The sequence below is a fragment of the Pteropus medius genome, unplaced genomic scaffold, assembly GCF_902729225.1.
Source record: "Pteropus medius unplaced genomic scaffold, Ma_sr-lr_union100, whole genome shotgun sequence".
Taxonomy (NCBI): Eukaryota; Metazoa; Chordata; class Mammalia; order Chiroptera; family Pteropodidae; genus Pteropus; species Pteropus medius.
In genome coordinates this window covers 10,102,940-10,123,007 of record NW_024355990.1, presented here as the reverse complement: position 1 = coordinate 10,123,007, position 20,068 = coordinate 10,102,940, and the positions used below count along the sequence as shown (strand labels likewise).

The 20,068-nt window shown below is 54.5% G+C and overlaps 1 protein-coding gene across 1 annotated transcript in view; it reads left to right on the top strand.

Annotated features, from left to right (window-relative positions):
- Window positions 1-1,341: 1,341 nt before the first annotated feature.
- AXIN2 (axin 2) overlaps window positions 1,342-20,068 on the top strand; it is a 29,303-nt gene continuing 10,576 nt past the window's right edge. The window contains 4 exon segments of the mRNA XM_039859236.1: window positions 1,342-1,652; window positions 2,889-3,822; window positions 11,593-11,733; window positions 19,442-19,544. Coding sequence (XP_039715170.1) covers window positions 3,008-3,822; window positions 11,593-11,733; window positions 19,442-19,544 — 1,059 coding nt within the window. The 5' untranslated portion in view covers window positions 1,342-1,652; window positions 2,889-3,007.

Below are 20,068 nucleotides of genomic sequence, written 5' to 3'. Positions count from 1 at the left end.
AGCCCGCTGCGCTTTGATAAGGTCCTGGCAACTCAGTAATAACCCGAGAGTCGGGAAATAAAAATAACCCTTCATAGCAATGGATTTCGGGACCGCCCGGCGTCCGAGGCGCCCGTCTTCCCCGCTGAAAGCCCCGCTGTAAAAGGTGGGGGTGGAGGCACCGCCCCAGCAGAGCCGCTTCAAAGGAAGCCCCCCTGGGACAGGGGGCGAGGTCGCGCCAAGCGGCGTTGCGGGCGCTGGGGGCGGGAGGGGGTCCAGCCGGGCGAGATCTGGCCAGGAGGGGCGGTGCGACCCTGACGGCCCCCAGGAGGGGCGGCGGGGCCACGGGGGTCGGCCCGGGGTGCGGCCGGCGCGTACCTCCCTTTCAGGACCGTGCGCTCGGCTCGAGCCTTTGAAGTGCACAGTTAAATCCACAGCGCAGTTTTTGTTGGAAGCGCCCGGAGGACATTTGGTGCGCGGAGTGACTGCTGGAAACAGGACCTGTGTTGAAAGCTGGGCCGGGCGGGGGCCGGTGGGGCCGGGGGCGGCCGCAGCGGGGGCGGAGGCCCACTCGGATCTTTTGCATAAAAGGGGCGGCGGGGCGCGCCGCTTCCCCCTCCCTCTCCGGTAGATCTCGCACTAATCCGGGATTGTTTCCCCTCACCCCCCTCCCCTGCCGCGCGACTCCCCATGTTCCCCGACGCTGGGACCGGCCCGGGGGGGCCCGGGGCTGCCGCTGCGAGCCGATCCGGGGTTCGGGGCCGGGGCCCTGCCCGGGGCACCAGCGAAGTCTCGCCGCGGAGCGCGCGTGCGGATCAATGGTGAGTGCGGAGGCCGCGGCGACTGGGCGGCCCGCGCGCTTTGATGTGCCGGGCGGTCCTTTGAAGTTGGCAGGCCGGCTATTTCGGGGCGCGCTCCGGGCGGCTGCGGAGGAGAGCGGCGGGCCCGGCGCCCAGCGCTCCGGGGGGCTTGCCCCGGCTGCCCTGAGCTCCCTGCGCGCGAGCCCCCTCCCCAGCGGGGTAGCAGGGGCCCCCGAGCAGAGACTTCTGCAAGTGGCGGCTGCGGCGGGGGCGGAGAGGGGGCAGATCCCCCCCGGGGAGCACATCGTTGTCGTTGTTATGGATGTGAGTCGGGCTGTGAGTGTGCAAGGCTTTGGGATGAGGTTGGCGGCGTGCCCCTGTTGCCCCCTCCCCTCCTGCCCCTCCCCCGCCTCTCCCCCTGCCCCATCCTCTCCTCCCACCTCTCTTCTCCCCCTCCTCTCTTCCCCTCCCAGCCACTGGTCCGCGCTTAGGGCCCCTGAGCGCTGGCCGAGGCTCAGTCTGCGAGCAGGAGCGGCCCGAGCCCGGGGCGTCCGCGTCCTCCGCGTCCCTCCACCCCGCCCGGGCCCCGCGCCCCCCGCCGCCCCGGCCCCTTTTGCGGAGAGGCAGAGACTCCGCGCGTCGCCATTTCTGGACTAGGCTGCTGCTTTCCGTGCCTTTTCTGCGGGCGCCTCTGCGAGCGGCGGCGCGGGGCACCGACCCGCGCCCGGGCTCGGGGAGCTGCGAGCGCCTCCCGGGGCTCCGGCCCCGCGCTCCGCGGCGCTGGACGCGTTCAGTCGGATTCGGGCCGTGGGGGCGGGCCGGGGGGGCTCGGCGGAGATGAGATTCCGGCCTGGGGCTGCCTTCGTCTTCCAGGTAACGGGGCCGTTCCACCTCCCCTCCGCCAGCGTAACGCGGCGCTCCCGGCGGCCCCGCCACTGCCGGCGGAGCTCACCAGCCCGGCGGCCTGAGGCCCGGGGCGGGGGCGCGCGCCCCCGTCCCGGACCCGGAGTCCTGGCCCCTCGTTCCGGGTCGCGCCCCCTCCCCCCCGGCCCGCCTCTGCCCTCCTTAGTTCGATCCTTCCCGTGCTGGGAAAAGAGGCTTGTTTATTGGTTAGAGAAGACCTTTTCTTTTGGGGAAAAAAAAAAAGACAGGCTTAATCAGATGCCTGGGGATTCTTGGCACAGGCAGCGAGTGAGACGGTTTCATCCGGTTTTGTAGGCTTGGCAGCTTCTGGAGGTAGTAATGGGGGGGGGGGCGGGTGGGGGGATCACCTGGGGCGGCGGATCCGGGGCTTCCCTGCCTCTTCTTGCAAAGCCTGAGGATCAAAGTCTGGTCTGAGTGAGCTGGATTTTGGTTTGGGGGAGCGGGGAAGAAGGAGGGCAGACTGAGCTCAAAGGCTCTCCTTATGAGGAGGCGGGGGCAAGGGAACATCGGCAGCCGGAGGGGGGCGCGTTTCTACAAGCTTGAGAAACTGAAGTTCATTCCGCCCCGTGCTGGGCGGGCTTCTTTCTCCGTCGAAGATCTTCTGAATTTTTAAGGAGCGGGAAGGGGGAGCGCAGAGGGAAGGGGTGGGTGGGGGAATGGGAACCAGATGCCGGGGAAGGGCACGTTTGGAGCTCGAGTTATCTGTGCGCAGAGCGGAGTGGGGAAATTTACCGAAATTGGTTTCACCTGCACACAGCCCTGCGGCTCCGAGTGCGCGTCTTTGGAGTTGATGCTGTCGCGGGGAGGGGAGGAGGACAGCGGGGAGGCGAGGGCCCCGCTGCCCTGCGTGCACCGCGCCGAGTGGGCTTTCGGAAGGTTGTCTCACACCTCGCGTGCCCCTCCGCCCCCACCTCCCACCCTCTCAGCCCCCATCTCCCCTTCCCCGCCCCTTCCCCATCAACACTCCCCACCCCGCCCCCCAAGAGTGCGGAGCTCAGATTTCGCCTTTGAAAAAGCAGCGTCTGATACTTTAGATGAGCACCTCGCAGATAGCTGGGTTGCTTGATTTGAATTTGAGGAGTTGAAAAGCCTGTTTACTTTTTTGCTTTGATGTTGGGTAGATCTGGTTTTGATTAGATCAATACCCTTCTCTCTCCCTACCTCCCCCCTTCCTTTTCTTTCCAGAAAGGAGGCTCAGATGAGCCCCTGCTGACTTGAGAGAGAAAGAGACCACGCTGATTGCCGAGAGGACCTGGAAGAAGAAAAAAAAATTCCCCGAACTCAGTGCGGAGAACTCGCTCACCATGAGTAGTGCGGTGTTGGTGACTCGCCTGCCAGACCCCAGCAGCAGCTTCCGCGAGGATGCCCCCCGACCCCCAGTCCCTGGTGAAGAAGGGGAGACTCCACCATGCCAGCCTGGGGTGGGAAAGGGCCAGGTCACCAAACCCATGCCTGTCTCCTCCAACGCCAGGCGGAACGAGGATGGGTTGGGAGAGCCTGAGGGGCGGGCATCTCCGGATTCCCCCCTGACCAGATGGACCAAGTCGTTGCACTCCTTGTTGGGCGATCAAGATGGTGCTTATCTCTTCCGGACTTTCCTGGAGAGGGAGAAATGCGTGGATACCTTAGACTTCTGGTTTGCCTGCAATGGATTCAGGCAGATGAACCTGAAGGATACCAAAACTTTGCGAGTAGCCAAAGCAATCTACAAAAGGTACATCGAGAACAACAGCATTGTCTCCAAGCAGCTGAAACCTGCCACCAAGACCTACATACGAGATGGCATCAAGAAGCAACAGATTGATTCCATCATGTTTGACCAGGCGCAGACCGAGATCCAGTCGGTGATGGAGGAAAATGCCTACCAGATGTTTTTGACTTCTGATATATACCTCGAATATGTGAGAAGTGGGGGAGAAAACACAGCTTACATGAGTAACGGGGGACTGGGGAGCCTAAAGGTCGTGTGTGGCTATCTCCCCACCTTGAATGAAGAGGAGGAGTGGACTTGTGCTGACTTCAAGTGCAAACTTTCACCCACTGTGGTTGGCCTGTCCAGCAAAACCCTGAGGGCAACAGCGAATGTGAGGTCCACGGAAACTGTTGAAAATGGATACAGGTAAGACTGGCCAGGGCATGGCGGGGTGGGCGGTGGATGATACTGGACTTTGCATATGTTTTGAGTTAAGTAAGGTAGATGGGATGGCTGGGTGGATGTGCTGCAGAGGCTGACAAAGGTCTGTTGAGAGCCAGGACCTCTGGCCGTGAACCCTTTGATCTTGCTTTTTGTTGTTTAAGGGGAGGGGGGGAGTGATGTACACAAAGCTAAATGCCTGCCGTCTTCCAGTGCTAAATTCAAACACTGGCAAGCAGTATTTATTAACGTGGGTTCCTTAGTATCCTGGGCCAGTCTTAGGGTTGAGAGAGAGAGAGAGAGAGAGAGGACAGCAGCTTTTGATGCCTCTGAGTCACCAAATGCACTAAGCACCGGTTTTGGAAGGGGTCATTCACCACTAGTCAGTAGAGAGTGGAATTAATGTGGCTAGGGAGGCAGCTGGGTTGTGGTGGAGACTCAGGAAATAATGTGTGTACCCATTGGATGTGGGGGTAAGTGAGATCTTTTGAACTATTATGTGAAGATAAGAGCCAGCAATTGGCTTAACAGCTGAGCTTGTGGGTCTCTTTGTAGAATTAGGTTTTTACCCAGCAAGAAACCCTCCTTACTAGGGAGGGCCCTGTGACTTTCCCTAATGAAGGACCCTTAGCTCTGGAGTCTGCTGGTATATTAATCTAGGTTTTAAATACTTGCAGCCCGAGGGGCAGAGCTCGGTTGATTATTTTGTTGCTCTGCTGACAGAGCAGAGGTCCTGGCCGGAGAGGACAGGGGCCCTGGAGTACTTTCTCTTTTTGAAGCTTCAAAGACAAACAGCCCTTTACAGAATGGCCAAGTCTTAAGGATCTTGACCTTTGCAGGCAACTTCAGACCTCCTGTGAGAATGAATTTTTCTGTTTCCTCCTCTCCCCTTGCTGAATTTTCAAAGAAAGAAAGAGCCTCTTAATTCTAGGTTGTTGCTTATGGCAGTAAGGGAAGGAGGGTGGGCTCTTGATTGCTATCTGAATGGCTTATCTAACTAGCCATTGTATATTTTTCCATGTGTTAGGGACCCGGGCTGCTTCTGTGGAGATTGTCCTCTCTCTGTAGGGGAGGGTCTCCAGTGTCCCATGAGAGAAGCAGCAGGAGGGGCAGGTTAGCGGGGTCTGAGCCTAGGAGCAGTGATTTAGGGGCAGCCAAGACAGTTCACTCTTCACGCATTGGGAAGGACTAGTTCTCCAACCACCAGGGGGCGCCCTTATGGCCCTGGGAGCCACTCTCAGACATCTGGTCTACACGTAAGTGCAAACGATTGGCTTTTCCGTAGGACCACCTGAAGGAGTTGCTTCAGCATCTTTAAGCTTATGGTTTCACGTTGTTTTGGAGGAAGATATTGGGTCTGGCCTCTGCGGCTGGGCATTCACTGGGCACCTGCCGCTACTTCCCCGTTCCATTATGTGGACATTTGGTTAAACCTCTGCCAGCCTCAGTGCTGTCCACTTTGGCAGTGGTCACTGAGACTGCTTAAGGCCTGGGGTAAGGCTGCTTCTTCTGGGGCCTTCTAACAGTGGGGCTTCTGTGTCTCCCAGTGTCAGGACCTGGAGTGTCTGTCACCTTTGTAAATAGCACCGTGTGTGGTTTTGAATGTCATCCGTAAGAAAGCACTCAGAGGCAGGACCCTGCTGTGACCCCTCCCCTTCGTGGGTGGGCAGTAGAGACCTAGCCTGGGGTGCCCCTCCCCCTTTCAAAGGCCTCAGCTGGGATCGTACCAGGATTAAAGTTTGGGGAGGTTGCTCTTTGCGAAGCTCTTTGATCCTGGAAGCCGGGGCCAAAGACGCTTTGCGCTTCCAGCACTTGCCTTCTTGATGCGTGACCTGTGGGCATTGTTTAGACGTAGACGGCTCCTTTCCGTGGGCCTCTTGAGTTTCCATACTGTATGCTTGTGTGCTTTCTCCCACTGTTGGATTGAAACGAAATATTTTACCTGGGCGTCATGAAGCCCCAGATGTGTTAGCTGGGCGTTGTCAAAGAGACTTTAAGCCATACCCAAATGTCATTTTTACACGCAAGATATTGAAATGCACAATGGTGTATGGGGAGGTGTCCCAAATTATTCAAAGACCCGGGTCCCAGCCGTGTCCACCACTTACTACCCCGCGTGCCATCTGTAAAATGAGCAGGCACCATCCCTTCTGTTTATGCCAGGTTGCTATTAGGATTGAAATAATAAACATGAAAGCCCTTTGCAAAGGGAATTGTTTTGAACACATGTAAAGCGTTGTAATTAGTATAATTTAGTAACGATAACGATCAGGTATGTGAAAAGGGCAACGAGGTTAGGATACCACTTTCAAAGAGTGACTTTTGGGTTCTAGCCCATATTCACTGTAAAGCTTTAAAGTATTCCCTCTTCCCATATGTCAGCTTTCTCCCCTTGCCAAACTTCAGCCTCTTTCCAGCTAGTTCTTGGGACGTGTAGGGGTCCTACGTAACTCTCTAAGCCCCTCTCCCAATGCACTCATCAGACACGGTACCTGGCGTATGGGACGGGCTTAGGAAGTTGGAAAAATGAATGAAGGGGAAAACCTGGGTGGCGCTCGGGGTCTCCCTTCATCTGCAGCTGCAGGCTTGGCGGCTGGATGCCCAGAGCACTGGCTAGTCTTCCAAGCCCTGTGTTTACCCCGGGCACTCAGAGGAGCCTCATTTTTAATGACTTGTTTGTGTCCTTACTGATTTGGTGTCAGGTTTAATATAAATAGTTGGAACGGAAGAGCAGGAATTATCCTCAGAGGGAAGGACTCTGGTTTGCAAGTGGTTGAGTGGGAGGCCTGGGCTTTTGATGGTCTCTATAAATAACCAAGAGCAAGAGTGACCTGTTGGTAGAAGCACGTGTGAAAACCCCAGCACACAGACACACACACAGAGTGGTGAGGTGTGTGTGGAGGGGGCTGTGGGCCCAGGAGCTCAGCCCAGCATTTATTTTGGGAAGGAGAAGACAGCGTTGGGTGCACAGAGCACTCCCTGTGCCCTTCCCGTTCTGCACTGGCCCTTCCTCGTGTGTTGCTGCCCAAGGCAGGTCTCATCTGCCTCTCATTGGACCCTCTGCTCTGGCCTCACTTAAAATAAGCCGGGCCCAGATGGCCCTCTGCTGGCTCCAAGTGCCTCCTGTTCTCTGAAAGAACTCGCTGATGAGGCGCGTTTTTGTGCGAAGCCATTGGAATCAAGCTTGGCTTCAATTATCAAAGAAAATGATGCCATAGGAAAGATATGCTGGAAGCAGTAGGCCACAATTAGGGGATGGAAGCTCTGATGAAGGCAGTTTGCTAAGATACACTTGTAAAAGTTTGCCTGTTTTCTCAAGGCCCTGTTGCCCGATGCTGTCTGAATGTCCCTTGATCGTGCCTGAGAAAATGCTTGTTGAAGACGAGTGTTGCCTTTTGGGCAGTGACTTTGTGAGTAAATTGTCAGAGGGCTTTGGGAAAGCCTACACACAACCCAGCCTGAGAAGCAAATACTTTTTAAGCTGCATTGTTTTGAGAGGGGACCAGAAAGAGGTCCCAAAGGTCACTTCTGTTGTACTCTTTTTAGGGCAGCCTTGCCCTGGTGCCTGGGGAGGGGGCAGGGGCCAACAGCATCTCATCAAGAGATAAGAATAAGCTAGGGGAAAGAGCAGCAAAACGTTTCACTCCCCTTAGGGACGCGGGAGCCTCCGCTACCTGACAGCTGAAAGTCCTTTGCATATTGAAGCTGCAAACTTGGTATGCCCAGTGCATAATCTGTACCATAGGCCTCCACTCTCCCGAGGAATTTAAAATCCTTCCAGCAACTGGGAGCACAAATCCTGAAGAAATAATCAAAGCATCTGGGTACAATTACTGTAGCATGGTCGAGTTTCTTTCCGTTGTTTTTTTTTTTTTTTTTAAGTAATCACAAGAAAACAACTCTAATCCATTTTTTTAAAAAAAATTATGTGGTCATTTTGACAAAGTTCGGGGTTCTTAAAAATTGCGTTTCTGTCTCTCCCCGCCTCCCTGCCTCCTTCCTCCGCCTCATCGTGTTATGGTTGTAGGAAAATCTAAATACTCTACTGCCGTCAGCTGAGCTAAGAGCAGCATATTCCATTTTTAACGACTGGTCACACAGTAGCCCTCTATTTTGGAAGCGAAGGGAAAGGAGTTTATTTTGGGATCCATGTGTTCTGGTGTGCAGAGCTGTGAGCACAGACGGGATCTGAGTTAGGTGCCTTTTTTTGTTGGGGCGGGAGGAATGTCTCGAGTCATTTTCTCCCCGGAGGCTGAATTATAACCCTTGGGTTCGGGACATTGTTGATGTGTTAATACCACAAAGATAGCAACACTGAAGGAGTGGAAAGAGTGTTTGAAAGCTATTTAAGGCTGTTTTGATCCTGCACTGTGCCTCTTAGACTGAAAAAAAAAAAACAAAACAAAAACCCCAAAAAACCAAAAAACTTTTCAGCAAGCCATTTGATGGTCCCAGGTCCTTCAGGGATGTTCAGCAAAGTTTTGAGCTTCTGCCTCATGCCACGGACTCCGTTCAGCACTGGGACACACGTGTGACGAGGACACATCTGGTCCTGCCCTCACGGAGCTTACAGTCTCATTGCCCGGGGCAGGCATTCAACACGTAAACACCCTGACACTCTTAACTAAAAGGCACGGTCACTACCGCGGAAGAGAGGGCTGCAGGAGGCGTCTGTTTTCGTTGGCGGAGGTTGGTGCGGAGGATTAAACGGCCATTGCCCCAGAGTGCAGTGCCCTCACTGGGCCTTCTCAGAGGGCGTGAGAGCTTCGTGCAGATGGCCGTGCTTGAGCCGCGCGTGTTTTGGGTGGCTGCCCGCCCCCCGTCTGCGGAGGCTGTGACTCCATGACTTACCCACGGTCACCCAGCTGCCCGGGAGCTAAGACAGCACCAGCGCTCAACCTCTTGATTGCCATTCTTTATCAAGGGCTTCCAGAACTTACTCGTTTTGGTGTTTCTGAAGATAGGAAGAGATCCCAAAGAAATGATCTTGTCCATCTTGCTCCAAGCAGCAGCCTCGTCCAAACACCGCAGACGGCTGGGGACTTTGGGCTGTCCCCATGACCTGCCCCCTGCGTCCACTGCACCGGCCATTACGAAGTGCTTTCCTCTTTCCGGCTTAAGAAGCCCACGTCCTCGCGGTCTGCCTTCAGTGGTAATGCCGGACAGAACCGTCTTCCCCTTTTTGAGTTCCCTTATCAACGAAGACTGTTTTGACTGAATCGTCCCTCATTCCTTCTGTTCTTCAGAAAACCCACTGCCTTTTCTTTGCTGTCACCCCTCCCTCCTCTCCCTAGCTCTGGTACCTGGGGACCCCAGATTGAGGGCCTGGGGACGGGAGACCTTACCATCCTCATGTAGTCATCATACAAAGACCTGGGAGGTGGTGAGACTGCTCCCCCTTTACAGATATGAGAACAGGACTAGAGCATCCAAGGGACAGTTCACGTTCACTCGGCCCAAGGTATTTGATAAGTTCAAGTGCGACATTCCTCGTTTGTACTTTCTAGTCAGTTCTACACCTGTGTCACATTTCTAAGATCTGGCTTTATGTTCCTGTCTTGCTCAGTAGAACAGAATCAAGGTCCCTGCCACCGAGCTCCTCCAGCGGTCCGGACATGGGTCTCGTGGGGTCGAGCCTCCAGCCTGGCGGCCTCCCACGAGGTTTTTGCCCCACCCCCACTCCACTGGGGCTCCGTGACCCCCTTGGGTGGTTGTAAAGATGAAGGACGATGATGTGGCAGGGGTTCATTGAGCACCTTCTGTGTGCCAAGGGTGCAGCAGTGATAAAAACAAAGACCCCGCCCATACTAAGTGCTCGTTCAGGGGTGGCCGTTGGTTTTTACGAATACTTCTAAACTGAGGGGGTTGGCTTAGATCGTTCCTAAGATTCATCCTGGCTCTAAAATGTCATGACCGTGAACGTAACTTCTCTCGCTTGGTTTTGTCACTCCAGATGCAAGAGCGAAAGCCCCTTAAAGACGGGAACTGGCTCTGCCACCTTCAGCTCTGCCCCCCAGCTGCCCCGGTTGCATCTGGCATGCCACCCCGTGGCAGCGACTCCCCGTCCCCGCCACCTCCTCCTGCCCAGCCTGCTGGCACAGCCTCTGGCTCACGTGTGCTGCCAGGAAAACCCTCCAGGCCCCCTCCTCCCCGTGCCCGTCCCTAAGCCAACTAGTTCATCCCCAGACTGAGGAGGACTTTTAACCGCATTTTCCTCCCCTGGTCCAGACGGCCTCTCCTCAAATTCCTGCTTTTCCCATCATGGTTCACCGTGCTCCCACCTGTCCCAGGAAGCCCTCCAGCCAGACATGTCCTGTCCATCGCTGGCTGTGCCGGCACTACCTCCTCCAGGTCACTCGTCCTGCCTCTTCATTCGGGAACTTTTTCAGATGCGGAGGCGCGTCAGTGTGTTAGGAGACAGGAAGAGAGGGTGAGCTGGGGCCAGACGAGTCTGTCCCACGCCCACCAGTTCTGGCTCTGTGATCCAGGCCCGGCTGCTGTGCTGGGGACCACCAAGGGCACACCTGTAAAGACGGGCACTGGGCTCCTCCCTCAGGTGGCTGAGGATTAAATGAGATGATGTGTACAGAGGTGTGCCCCTCTTCATGGGCCTGCGATGACACTGTCTGCCTGCCTCGTGGCACCCCGGCCCCCCCTCCCCCAAAGACCGGGGCTGGGCACACCCAGGGTGCGGTGCAGTGCGGGACACGTAGTCAGTGAGCAGAAGCTCAGTGAGCACACGCTGAGTGCTTTGACCTTGCATGGGTTCCTCTCAGCTGCCAACCCCAAGGTCATCTATAGATGGGCTGCAGTGGCCTGATAGGGTAGGTTCTCTTTTTCTCTGAGCCGATCTCTTCTGCAAGCGATTTCTTTGCTGTTGGTGTACACTTGGCGTGAGCCGGGTCTTTGTAAATAGGCAACTTCAGGCTTTACAGGCCCCTTCCTCCTCCCGCCCCAAACCCGCGCTTAAGTCCCTCACTGGTGACACAAGACAAATGCGGGTTCCGAGAGGAGATCGAGAGGGTGAAATGTGGAGGCCGAGGCCACAGAAACAGGAGTGGGGAGACACCGGGGGAGGGGCCTGGACCTTCCTTCGAAGCAGCTGTGCTGGCCTTAGCAGCCCTGGGAGAAGGGGGTCTGGGTGGGGGAGGCGCACGGAGGCCGGCTCAGGATGGGATGGAGTTCCTGACCATCACCTCGAGCTTTTCCGTCCCATCCGTCCAACTCACTGGGCCCAGGGTGGTGGTGAGAAGACCACGCCAGACTCCCGGCTGTCTGCACCCCGGCACTGTGCCAGCGGCTGTCGTGGGAGCTTAAGATGTCTTGGGGCCCTGAGACTGTATTCTTGTGGTGCAGGCTTGGAATGGGGGGCAGGGGGGTGAAAGATACCCCATCTCCCCCAATTTACTCCTCTTTTTTATTCCATAGCCTTTCCTCCTGTACCTCCCCCTTAAATATGAAAGTGTGTACTTAGAACTTCGCAGGATCCCCTGGACTGCCTCTGGGGTCCTCTGTCCCTGGAAGACCTGCCTTTGGGGGCAGAGGAGCGCAGCCTCCTTCTTCCCCAGGGCGAGGCAGTGGCTCCACAGGCCCCTTTTGTGGCCCCTGTTTTCTGCCCAGACGCGCCTCCGGCCCCGGGCAGCAGGTCAGCTTTGGGCAGATTGTAGGATTGTGCACTCGGTTGTCCTGGGCCAGCTGGCGACCCGGGCTCCTGGCGAGAACCAGCGATGCACTGCTGTCGTTCCGTTCCTGCAGGTCCTTCAAGAGGAGCGAGCCTGTCAATCCGTACCATGTAGGATCTGGCTACGTCTTTGCACCAGCCACCAGTGCCAATGACAGCGAGATATCCAGTGACGCACTGACTGACGACTCGATGTCCATGACGGACAGCAGCGTGTAAGTATTCTGGTGTCCACATCGTGTACGTGGCTGGCACTGCGACCCACCGGGCCAGCCGGCCAGAGTCCCAGCCTTCCTCACCTGGTTTGCAAATCCCATGTGTGTGTGTGTGTGGACACCTGTTTGATGGGGGGTGGAGGGGAAGGTGCCAGGGGTGTGGTGCTGCCTGTTGAGGGTGACATGGTCGGCTGGGTAGTGTTGAGCTTAGAGCCTTGAAAGGAAAGTTGAATAGTCCCGTAACAAAAAAACTAAAGTAAGGTAGCAGATGAATATCTGTAAATTCTTTGAGCTTAACAACCCATCTTCTGGTTGTCATTTTGCCTGCCTTGCCCGTGGGCGGAAGTGCTTGGCTGCTCTTGAAAGCCAGGTGTCCCATCTGCAGAACCAGCAGGTGGGGGACAGGATGGCACCAGAAGGGTTCGTGTTCAGGTGTTCATTGTCTTTGAAGGAAAAGGCATTGAAGGAGGTGTCAGAAATTGAGAGCTCTAAAGGGCCACCGTGTGTGATGTCCCCTCATGGGTGTGTTTGCATGGACATCATCCAATTCAGTAAGTGTTGGAATGCCTGCTCTGTGTCGGGGGAGAGGGGTGGTTCTGTCCTAAGTTGGGGTTGCCTCCAAAGTCGTGCCCGACCTTACACCTTTTGCAGATTGATGGCAGGGTCATGCTTTGAGTTTTGGGTCATTCGCGATCATGCGGGGTGATCACTGGATGGAGAACAGTTCACATTCTGTATAAGTTTCATAGGGTGTGTATAGGGGGTGTGGGCCAGGGCACCCCCATCTCCTGCCATCCTTTGAGATTCTGATTCAGGAGACCAGTCAGGGAGCCCAGACTTGGATAAAACTGCACAAGGGCTTCTCACCCGATACCCCGTTGAGAGCCACCCTCTAGAAATGTTCTCTGAAGCCTTTGCCCCAGATACTTTCCAGTAGGAATTTCTGACAGGTGTCCACACACAGACACACACATGTTAAGCTGAAGGAACAGTTTTGAAGGGCAAGCCCATTGAGCGGTGTGAGTTCTGGCAAACGTACTTAAGAGTTTGATCCTTTTACCGGACCATCTATAATTCCAGCTTGTTTGAAATGATCTGGTTTCTATTGGCCAGCATCTTGTCGCTTGGCCATGGAACCGGTTGGAAGGAAGAGTGGGTGAGGCTGCTTGGGGACTCTAGTATTGATTAAAGTCATGTGGCTTTTACTGTGTTGCCTCAGATTCCCGTTAGTAAAGGGAGGGAGATCCTTAAAGTGAAGCATTGCACTTTAATAAAAGAATAGCATTTTGGCATGAGTCAAAATAAGGTAAGGACGCACATCTCTCATCCAACATGGAGAAAAAAAGATGGGGATCCACAGAAGAAAGCTTCCCACGAGGCCGAACTCTTTTAAGTCATCATACTTGAAAACCAAACGATACTTTGATGGACATAACTTGAAGAAAAATTATACTTTGATGAACATAGAATTTTTGCTCTGTCTTTATTGAATAGTATTAGACAGGCATAATTTATTTCCTAATCTGAATAATAACTGTCAAGATCTGAATTTCATAATATCAAGAGCTGTTGTAGTATTACCTCATGGAATATGAGGTTACATGAGGCTGTCTGCCCCCCACACATTGGCACCCCCATTTCAAAAATGGTTTTTCTTTTTTGTCATCTTTCTGTTTGCTGTTATATATGTATTTTTGTCATTATCTATGTGCTTGCTACTAGTAGCATTATTCCTTCAGTTCTTATGATTTCGTGGATTGCATGGGCATCTTGGCATTACGTGTAAAGTAATGGTAAGTCGGATTTGAAGGGAGGGCACTGAGAGAATCTCCTAAGTCAGAGTAGTTTACATAAGTCTAGAAGACTTTGTTTAGTTTTCTTAGAGGCTAATTTTGGCTTGCTTCCTGGGCCCCAGCCTGCATTTTGGTCCTCATCATCGAGGTGTTATTCTGGGTTCATGATGAGATAACTTGGGTGTGGTCCTCTTAGGTGTCGGAGCCTCCCAAGACTCAATCGGAAAGGTCGGCGGTCCCTTGTGACTTACAGTTGAGGGAGTAAGGCTCGTACTTGAAGGCTTCTCACGTGAGAGATGGAACCAGGATCCAGGCCAGACACAGACCCCTGATCTTTACCTGACACCCCGCACCCCCAGAAGCACAGACATTCCCAGCACGAGTTACGTTAGTAGAACCAGTTCATAATGAGACCTTTGAGCCACTTTGAGTTTCTTTTTTATTTATTAGTGATCACTCACACTGCTGCCTTTTTAATGGGTTGGGTGGGGGAGGGGGAGGAGGGAACATGTTTTATCTTCTTCCCGGTACCCTCCTCCTTCGTCCCTCTTTTTTCATCCCCTTCCCAAAAGACAAACTTCCTCAACTTCACAGAGGTGGCATTAAAGCTCTCAGCCTTCCCTGCTTTGGCTGAAGCACTGTGGACTTGCGCAGGAAAACCACTTTCAGGGGTCAGAGAAGTTACCTGTGCGAGTCAGTCCGTTCTGGGTAGCAGGGGTTCGAGTGTGGGCTAGTAGGGCCCCCTCTGATACAGAACCAGAAGGGCAAGTCCCTCACTTAACAGCTTTCTCTTTGGGACACAGCACATTCCCTTGGGTCCCAAATGGCAGAAGCTCAGGTTCCTCCCGGGCGAAGCTGCTTTGGCTTGGTGATGAATAAATCAGGATGCCAACACCAAGAGGAGGTACCTGGAGACTGGGGGCTCATTGTATTGGATCTCGTCTTCCTGACGTCAGCGTTGGGAGGTGCTGAGCTTTCTCCCAACCTAGTGGGCAGGTCGTCAGATGTCACCGTGGCAGCTGGACCCACCTGAGCATGTTTATACCAACTGGAAAGGCATTTCTCATGGGTGCAGGATCACCCTCTCGGGAGTAGTTTGTCCAGGGCTCTTGGCTTCATGCTTCCTGTGGTGGGGACAAGGAGGTCTTTAGAGTAAGAGCTAATTGGATGGGATGTGTGTTCAGGTTAGAGCTTCCTGTGGGTTCAACTGCCAGGGACTGGGGGTCCCCAGGGCCCGCCCTGCTCTCCTGTCCAGCAGACTTGGTGTACCCTGAAAGCCAGGTCGTGCGTGGTACTTTCTGGCCGGCTGGCCCTGGGTGTGTGTGATCTGCCCAGTGTCAGGCGGGTCACCCGGGATCCCAAGGCTGGGATTAGACCCCTCTTCAGAGCTCTGCCAATTGTGGGCCAGGCGCAGATGAGAGCACTGAGCGAGGCAGAGAGTGTGTGGGGGATGAAAAGCCGAACTGAATCGCTTTCAGCCCATTGTTCATCCGGGAAAGCTTAGAGGGATAAGAGGGTAACAGGCCCCTTTGAAATTTCCTGGGCCGAGTGAATAGGAGCACCCCGTAAAGCATGAAAAGGTCCTGGCTGTTTCTCCTGGTCACAATGGCCAGCTCGGGGGCTGCCAGGGGGGCTGCCAGGGGCTGGGGAGTGGGGCCGGCTGCCCTGCTGGGAGCCGGGGAGGGGACACGGCCGGGTAGGGGGGAGAGGGGGTCACAGACGGCCTTCAATAGACTCCAGAAGGTTGGAGTTCATTAGATACAAGCCCGGGGAAGCGATTGTCTCATTTGCAACAGCACCAATTAAGTCCCCGGGCCTTAGCGAGAGGCCTGGGTGGAAGCTGGGCAGGGCCAGCCCCGCGCGCGTGGTTTTTCCAAGGAGATGGGACACCCAGGCCTGGAGGTGTGCCGGTGGGCAGGGGCTTTAAAGGAATCATCGCCTTCCCCCAAAGCCCACTGCTGACTTCTGTTTTCCCACTAAGTAAAAAGCCCCGTTAAAGATGGCTGGGATTTAGGCCTCCGAGAAGGCTGTTTTACGAGCCTGCTCCTCTGAAGCCTGCCTTCTCAGAAGGAATGGCTTTTTCAAAAATTTTTTTTCTTCTCTTTTGAAACTTAGCTGCCAGACTGCTAACGACGTCCTAAGTCTCAGTCTTCGGAGCGTTGGGGACAGAAGTGTTGTGGGGCCGCTCCTGGGCACGGGGTCTAGGAGGATGAAGCTGGGGGTCCACAAACCTCAGAACCAGCAGATTCTTTGCTGCCCAGGTGCAATGTCCCTTCTAGAGGCGGCCAGGAACTGTGAAAGCCACGCCCACACGGCATGGAACCGGGTCACCATCTTTTCATTTTGTGCAAGAGCCGCCCTTAGGATCCGGACCCCCTTGACTCATAGGCTACATCTGCTCTAGGGTGGGGGGCGGTCACAGAACTAGGGCGAGACATTTCACGCCGGTGGGGGGAGCGGGCGCAGGTGGTTTTATTTACTTATTTTTATTTCCTTGTATCTTCTTTACGGGTTTATGTTGGACACCAGGGAAAGCGTCTGTCCGTGTGAGCTTCAGATAGTCCCTTATCTTACAAACGGGGCTTTTGATGCTGGCGGTGATGGGAGGCGGCCTTCTGAGGGGCCGCCAGACGGAGATGCGAGCGGGCGCCTGAGCGCACGCGTCCGCCGTTTCAAAGCCTCCGGAGGACGACACTCAGGTTGGGCCGGGCACTGCCGAGTCGAAAGGCTAAGCTAATTGGCTCGGCTTAAATGGCAGCTAAGTGGAGTCCACACTTCAAACCCAGTGCGCCCCAGAAACAGCTGGGCCCGGCAGCGGGCTCGTTAGCTACAATGTTTATAATGAAAGGAGACAGCACGGGACCGAGAGTCGGGTTCTCTCCAGCCCACAGTCCTGAGCAGCCGGGAAGCGGAGCATGGACTTTCAGAGCCTGGAGAGAGGGAAGAGAGGCCCCCTTCTGGGATGAGGGGCTGTTTTGGAAGAAGACGCTTGGCCGGGGGAGAATTAAAGCCACATTTCCTCGAAGGCGCCTGCTAAAGCCTCTTTGAGCCTCTACAAGTTGCAGCCTCCCTTTTCCTGCAGTGGGTCCTTCAGCTGCCCTGGGTGTAATGGGGTGTGTCGGTCGATGGGAGGGGGTGCTTAAAAGTCATTTATTCCTCTAAACTTTAATTGGCCTGTGACCTGCTTCCCCTGCCCACCTTCCATACCTACCTCTTTCCTTTCTACATTTTATGGAAAAAGAAAAAAAAGGTTAAAAAAAAAAAAAAAAAAAGCCATAGCACCGATTTCAGTCTGGGAGGAAAGGAGAAAAGTGGGAAGGCTCCTGGAGGACACTCGAGGACAGAGTCTTGGAGGAGATGGACGGGGGCCTCCCTTAGGACTCGAAGTCCTGTGTATGTCCCAGTGAGGTCCATAGGGTGTTTTGACTCCTGCCCCCCAAGATCGTCCAGAAGAGGCCTGGAACAGTGCCATCCACTCTTAAGTCCACAGAAGAGATGCTGGTCAGGAGAAGGATGTGACATTGTCTTGCAGCCCTGGGTAGCAGAATTTGATTAGCCCAGCATGAGGCCCCATCTGTGGGACCCATTTTCGGTGGGAGACGGGGAAGGGATGGTCACTGTGGGGACCCAGCTGGCATGCCCCGTAGCCAGTGAGGACGAAGTGGTGGGGGAGGACTTTCCAGAATGTTATCCAGATCTCTCATTTCCCTTTTCAGAGTGTTTGGGGACTCCCTGGGCCTTAGGGAATGGCGCCCCCACGTTCAGACAGGAGGCTTGGCTTCTCCTCTTGAGGCTGGGATTGTAGGTTGTTGAGTTAAGGATCGAATTCGGATCCGGGATCTAAACCACTCACTGCTGACTGTGACGCTGGTCATCTGTCAAAGGCGGGGAATTAGGGCTTTGGTGAGAGCGAAGCTGGATTATGCGTCAGGTGTGTCTGACCCACAACAGGAAGTCGGTACGTGGCGGCCGGCAGCCTCGCGTTGGAATCGGTCACCTGGCGTGGAATCCGGTTACTGATCAAGCCACGTATGCTTGTGAGAGCCCAGTTTTCTGCCATGTCTTATAAGCGATCCCAAGGTGAAAACATTGAGTTTTGGTAAATAAGCCACAGGCGATTCAGTAAGTTTCTGGACCGAGAACCTTTATCCTACTTGGCCCTCAAGGGCCCGGTCAAGTCCCAGGCCTTAGCGAGTAGAGGCTCTCTGGGCGACTCTACCGGCTCTGGTCAGCTGGCTAACGCCGCCACAGTGCCTGCTGGCTCTGCCCCTCTCAGCCGTCCTCTGGGACAGGACTCGCAGGTGTACGTCCTCGCTTTAGATGCTGTTCTCTCTTTTCGCCTGTGCCCTCAGCATGATCGATTATCCTTTATGTGCTTGGCTAAGAGGTCATTGATCTGTCGATCTGCCGTGGTCTGCACCATCCGCACAGCGGCCCCGTTCTCTGGCCCAGGTCAGCAGACTTCCGGAAAAGGCAGCCACTTGGAATTCTAGGGCCTCGCAGATAAGGAGCCAGAGGTCAGCGTCCGGCCGCCCCTGGGTATTTTTAGGCCCTGCTGTTTTTCACCCACTGCTGCTGAGCCAGAGATGTTTTTCTTCATTTCACTCTATGATGAGAAGAAAGGGAAACAGTCCAACACCTCATTTCCATATTTACAGCCTCCGAGTATGATTCAGTATGGAACTGTTTGAACCCCGAGGCTTTTGTAAATAAGTGGCCTCCGGTGGGAAGATTGTTCCACCTTGACCACTCCACTGCCTTCAAGAGCAAAATTCTTTTTTAAAAACATCATAGCAACTCCGGGTCATGTTTCGAAGGAAGACTGATTGGCCTGTAGCATGCAGGCTTTTCTTACCTCCTCCACTTGCTTCTTCTTTTTTTAATATAACGATGAAGGCCATGGGGCCCATACGGCCTTCAGGTCTTTGCGAGGACACTGTCCCCCTTCCCGCCCCTGGCGTGCCCTAAAGCCAGTGAGTACTAAGCGGTGGGAGAAGACTTTGAACTTGCCACTCCCGCCCCACACCCCACCCCCACCCCAGTGGTCCTTGCTCTCATTTCCTGCAGCGGACTTCATCAGGGTACTTACCACCTCCTGAGGAGATGTGGATTTTTCTTTTTTTCTTTTGGCTTATTGTCTGGGCCACCTCCGTTAGAATCTAAGCTTCAAAAGGGCAGTCCTCTGCATTTTTACCCACTTTCTTCACTGCTCTCTTGCCCAGTAGCCTAGAACAAGGTTGGCTCAGAGTAGGTATTCAAATAGTCGAATGCCACATAGTAGGGGCTTTCTATTGATGCCCCACATTGGTCCATTTGACACTTCATTGGTTAGGAGTGGTAGGGTTTGGAGCCGACGGAAGGAAGAAAACCAAAGATAGGCCTGTGGTGATTTATAAAAGGGAGAAATTTGGAAATGACGGGAGGTTGACCTTTGGAGAACTACGCATACCCTCGCTGATGCCCGCTTAGCCTGCTGTGGCTCTGGTCCCTATTCCTATTTTGCCCTGGTATGCTCCGTAAGGCACACCTGGTTTCCTGATTTGGGGTAGTGTGTTGCCATGGTAACGGACTGTTAGGCAGACCAAAGGGGTCTTAGAATCTCCTGCTTGGGGCACCTATAAAAGAGGGGAGCTTTCACTCTGGGCTGGCTGGAGCATGACCCAGTTCTGAGAGAACAGCCTGAGAGATGAGCTTACCAAACTCTTTCCAAGTCTGTGGTCCCGAGTCCAAGAGGGAGCCATCTCCAGACACGATCAATGGGCAGGAGATTCAGCCGTGGCCCCTGGGACAGGTGGCGCATGCCCATGGAGGCGTGTGGCCCTGTCCGTTGGTGGGGTCTCTGCATGTCTCGTAGTGTCCCGAGTGCTGAAAGCATCCTCATGAGTCCGTGGGTTCTGTCTTTTCCTTTTCCTTAGAGATGGAATCCCTCCTTACCGTGTGGGGAGTAAGAAACAGCTCCAGAGAGAAATGCATCGCAGCGTGAAGGCCAATGGCCAAGTGTCTCTACCTCATTTCCCGGTGAGTATAGCCTGTAGGGGAAAGCGGCTGCTTTCTGCCACGCTGAGTCCTGAAGGTGGGGGATGGAAGCAGGAGGGGAAAAGTAGGAAAGGTAGGGGGAGCAGCGCTGGGGTCATCTGGGGGAAGGGGGTGGAAGGAAAGACCAAGCGAGAGGTGCTGGTGAGTCACTGGGGTGTGACGCTTAGTAGAGCTCGCGCTGACCTGCCTGGACCTTTATGTTTTCTCAATTCACAAAAGAAGATTCTCGTGAGAAAGCAACCAGTTCCTTCCCGAAACCAGGATATGATAGGTGATAATCCACGTGGCTCATTGGGTTCCCACTAGAACGGAAGCCCCCCGAGCTTTGTCCATTCCGTTAACATCTGTATCCACAGACGCTGGAACCGTGCCTGGCACATACTAGGTGCTTAATAAACACCTGTCGATTGACTGAGTGAACGAGGGGGCTAGAGGTGTCTCTGCCTCCCGAGGGAGGAAAATCACATCCCTGGGACATTCTCCTTGTGTTGACTGTGCAGCTTGGT